We start from the raw sequence: 6,000 nt of genomic DNA on the forward strand, positions 1-6,000 counted from the left end.
GTTTTACAAACACCCACCATCTACTTCACTATCATTGCGCACTCCTGGGTTGATATCTGGCACTTGAAAACAATGTGAGTGTAGAGCAAGAGAGTACCAAAACTGGTAACATACTTATCCCTTTCCTAGCATGATGTCTTCTCCAGATCCACATACTTAAGTATGGCAGTGGAGAGAACTTTTAAATTAAGAGACGAGTTCCTTCCAATTGTGGTTTTCCAGCATGGTTATATTAATAAAATGTATAAACGACGAATATGTCTGCTACTTTTTGCGAGCTTATTGGACTAAATCACTTTTAAAAATATGAATAATATTGCCTTTCACTAGATGTCTAGTTTTAAAAATACAATTGTTTTTTTCTTTTTCTACAAACTCCTATCTTAAGAAGGAAAAATGAAACCAAGAAAATAACACTAAGCAAGGAAAATGAACTGTCAGGTTGCCAGCCTTCTTGCATGTTCTACAATGCACTGCTGTGGACTGACAGCCTTGGTTCTTTGCTTCTTTCAAGAGTAACACACTCAGTTCCCTTTTTATATGTGAAGACCCCCAGATTCCTTTTACTAAGGCATTTGAGTTGCTTATGAATCTAATAATGAAGAAAATTAACTTTCCCTTCTCCATCGTGCAATTGTAATCATTAACCACTGGATGGAAAAGAAAGTTTCTCTCCATATAGGAGTTTACAGGAAAACCAGGAAATGAGTGATTGAGGAGAAAGCAAAATACTGCCGGGCTGTTCTTAAAATAGAATTTACAGAGACGCTAGGCCACCTGAGTGTCAGTACTAAGGTCAGAATTATAGTAGGCAGTCCGCCCAAAAGGGATGGACAGACCAGTACATAAGTGTGAGCAGGCTACCTGGGAGGGTGTAATGGCAGCCAAATTGACCTGTTGCACGAGTATTGTAGGTCTTACCAGATAATGCAGTTTTTTCCTTGTATGTTCTTTGGTCAGTTATCCTTCTCAAGCATAATGTATTAAAAATAAGCAGCCTTTTTAAAAACGGTACCGCTTTTCCCTTTGCATGCAGCTTTTAACATGAGACTTGCTTGCCATGTTTTCATGTGCTATGTTGACATTGAAAGGCACCTTATATCCGTAACTGAACCATTACAAAGATTATTGTAGAATATAAGCAGCAATCTCCGTTACGGCTAGTTTAAGAGTAAGTTGGCTCCTCCATCAAAACGTCACCGAATTAGATTTGTTTCAAGGCTAGCTGCTCACAAGGTATCCACCTCAAAGTGTGATATGTAAGTATCTTACATTCAAAATAAAATACATAGGATGATATTATCAACTAATTCAGGATCCATGTGTTCAAGTGCAGTTTGATCTGATCTGTCCACTATGCTCCACTCGGAAAGGCTGAGATGGTACAGGAATCTCCACGCATACCAGAGAAAGGAGGGTATTGCTTAATGTGTATTCCCTCAGCAGGATATTTGCCAGAAGAGAAATGGCGGGGGGGGGGTAGGGGTAGTGGGTGAATTTGATCTCCATTGCTGCTGGCTTCCAGATAACCACACACAGCAGCCTTGGTTTTTACTGTTGCACTGTGATCTGACTGTGCTGTTTCCCACAGACTATAGACGTCATACAGAAGTATACGGTTTATACATTTGAGGTCTGCTGTTTGAGATCTGCTTTTAAATAATCAATAACTTTGTAGTGTATCGCAGTAGTCAGTGGGTCTCGGCCTAAGAGCCAGTGCCCTAGTGCTTGGGCTTCTGTGGAGTGGGTCCCATGCCTCATTTATTCGGGTTTATAGGGATAGTTCATGTGTTTGATGTTGACAGGTGTGAGAACAAATTGTGGATTAGATGAACCACCCTGAACTATATGAAGTCATTAAGAGCAGTCTTTCCTTTCCTAGACAGAACTCTTGTGTCATTTGGGGTAGGTAGAATTGTAACGTGCTATTCAGCCCTTCATGGTCCGCAATGACAGATTTGTTTTGGGAAAGGCTCCTACTGAATGATGTACTTCTATGAACATCACCATGTTGAGGGATTTGAGGGCTGATAGCTTTGAAGTCTACTTGTATTCCCAGTCGCCAGATCACTAATACCTGACCCTTTTCTGAAGAGGAATCCCGTGCAGTTGTGCATGAGAACTATAAAGTACAGGATGACCTTGATCTTAGAAGGGATGAACTGTCTTGTATTTTTTTGTTGAGGAATAAGTGAAACTGTAACCACTTTTTCATAGAAAACATTATTGTTTTGCTTGAAATACTTGTATTCATTCTGTCTAACGTGCCTCCTTGTTATTTTGTGTTGCTTTAGAGGGATGTTGAATTGTTGTGGTTCATCTCGAGCCGTAGATGAGGTCTTGGGAGTTGTTTGGATATCTGAATGATTTCTGGTTGAAATTAGTCTTAAAGGACTAGTTTAACTATGGGTAGATACAAATTAATTATGCGAGTCTGGACTGCTTCCACTGCGACCTATTTGGAGATGGTTTAAGAAGACTTCACACTGAAGGGTAATACTTTGCGTTGCCTAAAAAAAATATCTACTGTGCTTCTTAGGAATGAACATATAGAAATATCCCCTATGAAGCACATTAGTCATTGTCAAACATCCAGGTTTTGTGCATCTGAGAAAATCGGAAATGTCCAGACACTCAGAATCTTCATTTCCCATTTATCTTAATCTCTTGGTGTGATGAAATTGTATTGCTCAAAAGTGCATAATTGCTTCCCAGTTTCTCAGCTGGTGTTTTCATCTGGGCCCATCTTCCTTTATTTAGAGAGTCTGCCTGTGTTAATGAACATTTTGGGCTCCCTATAACAACGAGAAGCTAAGCATGTTCTTATATTGGCATATAATTAGCTAAATCTTTGCAGTATGCCTGGAAGTGGCATTCCACGTGGCGCAGGCCACTATGATGGGGAGGCTGCCCATATCCTTTAACACATAAGCAGAGAGGTGGTGGGCAGACCACCATACGCCTCCACACACCGAGGTATCCGTGTAATTGGAAAAAGAGTATGGCAGCTTGTAGAGCAAGAAAAGAGAAAGCGAACATAGACTGTTTTCTAATCTTAGAGAAACAATCACAGGTCCAGAGTATGGATGTTGCAGGTCTTCTGCTAAGCTTAGAAGGAAAACCATCCTTAATGGAAGAGCAAACCTCACACGTAATAGTGTCATGCTTTGGCATCCTCTTCTCAACCTGGTAGGACAGTGCCACCAGGGTGCCCTCAACCTCCTCGAAGACTTGAAGGTAGGAGTGAGTTCTTAGACAAGCTAAAATTACCTTGGGGGTTTTCGGTGTTTAACCTTTATTGATGAGGACCACAGGTATGTCTAAAATCAAGTAAGAGTGGGTGCACTGAGGGCAATGACTCAGACCCATATCTTATCAGCCAACATGTTTCTGCCCACCAATTCTACTTGGACCAGGCTAGGGTATTCTTCATGGCTTTTGGATCCCTTAACTAAAACTGGAGGCTATAATTGACAAATTCACAGTTGTTTTTATTGTATGTAATTTACCGATAGCCCAGGTGAATACTACCAGAGTCTGGCTAGATGCAAGTATATTAACCTATTTGGATAGGATTAAGAAACGATGCATAAAATTAGAATTCAAAAACTGCTTTCCTACATCAGCATATGCTTAGTACTCTTATTTGTAACGTGGGCATGCAAGTGCACTGTCCCTGCAAAGTAACGCACGTGACCTGTGGCAGGCATAAACGCCTCATAGGCACACATGCAACATTGACATATGGTATAAGCAATAATGTTATTAAAATAAATTTAAATTTAGGAAACTAGATTATTCCTTACCCTTGACTATAGGGGATACCGGCTTCCTGGTCATGGAGGGGGGTGATGTCCTTTGTAGTCGCACATTAATCTCAGGGTAATGAAATGTTAGTGGTGTAGAACAGGTATCTATATATGGAGGGGGGCAAGTGGCTCCCCTTTCACTTGATCTAGTGGCTGACTCTGCCCACATTTGATACTGTGCGCAGGGAGAGACAGCCCAAGACACACATTTTTAGAGGAATGTGTTCCATACATGGCCCACACACCGTACCATTTTAGGTAGGCCGCAGTTCATGTTCTGAGTGGTCCACTCCACTTTCATTAGTCGTATTGTGTCAAAGGTGTATTTCGCATCCATTCATAAGCCGCCTGACTATTGTAACCAATAGCTTCTTCTGTATATAATACAAACCACCATGTGGTCGACCCAGTCATGCGTCCTTGTAAACGTATCCTCAAACTTAATAGGGACTTGCAAGGCCGCGTATCACATATGGTAATCCTTTATATACAAACTTTTGTTAAGTAGTACGCAGAGTTGCCAATGCTCAGTATAGTGTAACTCTGCCCCCATTGCCCATATGCCTGTATGATGTTTTTGGCACATTGGACACTTACTTAGTATGAATGAAGTTCTGACAGACATACGATTGAATCGTCTTTATTATTGAACTTTAGGCACACTCCTGAAGAACCTATATGAAAAGCTTCAGGCATCTGGCCTGATAAAGCTGAAGAGTGAAATCTAACCGTGAAGTGAAAACCGGATTAGAAAAAGCTCAACTACACGTTCTTTTGCAAACTAGAACATCTTTAAAGATTTGAAGTGAAATGAAAGGTGCATCTTTAATTCAAATGTTAATTATAAGGTGGCTGAAAAGCTTCAGAGGTACTTGCTCCAGAAATGGTAACCATGAACAGGGGCTAACAGCCACTGCATTGCAGGATGAGCCCCCGGACCAACCTGGCTGCAGTGAAGTGACATTCTCTTTTCTTAAGCCATCAGCATATTGGTTTCATTTGTTTTCTATCTTTAAAGTGGGTGCTGAGGGAGTGGAAACAAAATCAGCACAGTTGTGTTTGGAAATGGGTTGTTTAATCAAAACTGTATTTTTGTAGTAATGTTAATTATAAGTTTATTTTAAAGAGAGATTACATTTTGTTAGGTGGGTTCTTAAGATCATGTCGCTAGTTGAAGACCTGTATTGCTCATGACTACGTATAACATCACATGATTGAAAACGACACAGTTACACATTTCTGCATGTCTCGGAGGTAGAGAGACCAACAAGGTTTTGGATAATTGTAACATGTATTACATGTAAATAATTTTTCCCTAGTTCATTTTTTTATTTGTTGCTTCTATATTTAAATGTATCAACAGTATCTCGATTTTACTGCTTTATTCTGCCTGGTGTTGGTATCTGTTTCCACATTTTGCACTTCCAGTGTGCTCTGACTCCACTTTTTTGTTTTTTTTAACAGGCTTTGGAAGAGAAAATGGACAAGTAGTCGTGGAGTATTACTCTCAGCTGAAGACTGTTTGTGTGGAGATGGGCGATGTAGAGTCTGTTTTCTAAGCACCTATTTTGAGTATTTCAGTTGCTATCCAATCTAAAGATGCCATCTAAGTACCTAAGAAAGCACTTACTTTGTTCTTTGCCAACATCTGCTCCCTATAAAATGTGATGGTTTCTTTATAAATTGTATTTTGGAACATTTTTCTTGTTTTTATTTATGATTTGGAATCTTGCAAGCTCGTCATTGAAAGCTTCTAAGGAGGGTGAGGCCCATGAGTCCTAATTCTGGATCGTGCTCTTCTGTGTGGAGTGAGGACTGCAGCGATCCTAGCTGATCTTTGGCTCAGTATAATCATAAATCAACTTTATTCCGGCTCAGTTGAACCATGAAAAGGCACAATACAAGACTATATAGTTAAAAAACATTATAAATACAAGTCTCAGTTCAGTCAGTAAAATGTATCGTACAGCATCAGTTGTCAGATCAATTGGCCCACTGCTCCGATGGAACAAAAGCAACAAAAATCCCTTAAAGAAACTAATTAGGGGTCCGCATAGATTATCTAAGCAGGAGATTAGATGTGCTAAGGACAATCCATACAATTGGCTCAGTAGATATTACGCTTATTTTTAGGTCTGGTTGGAGAGGCGTTGATGGATTTGGTGATGAGGAGCGGTTTGACAACTGTACA

The 6,000-nt window shown here is 40.1% G+C and overlaps 1 protein-coding gene across 1 annotated transcript in view; it reads left to right on the forward strand.

Moving 5' to 3' along the window:
• ALDH9A1 (aldehyde dehydrogenase 9 family member A1) overlaps positions 1-5,507 on the forward strand; it is a 206,152-nt gene extending 200,645 nt beyond the window's left edge. The window contains exon 12 of the mRNA XM_086957203.1: positions 5,274-5,507. Coding sequence (XP_086813329.1) covers positions 5,274-5,368 — 95 coding nt within the window. The 3' untranslated portion in view covers positions 5,369-5,507. The remainder of the gene's footprint in view (positions 1-5,273) is intronic.
• Positions 5,508-6,000: the final 493 nt, after the last annotated feature.

This window comes from Lissotriton vulgaris, chromosome 1_1 (genome assembly GCF_964263255.1).
Source record: "Lissotriton vulgaris chromosome 1_1, aLisVul1.2, whole genome shotgun sequence".
Classification (NCBI taxonomy): Eukaryota; Metazoa; Chordata; class Amphibia; order Caudata; family Salamandridae; genus Lissotriton; species Lissotriton vulgaris.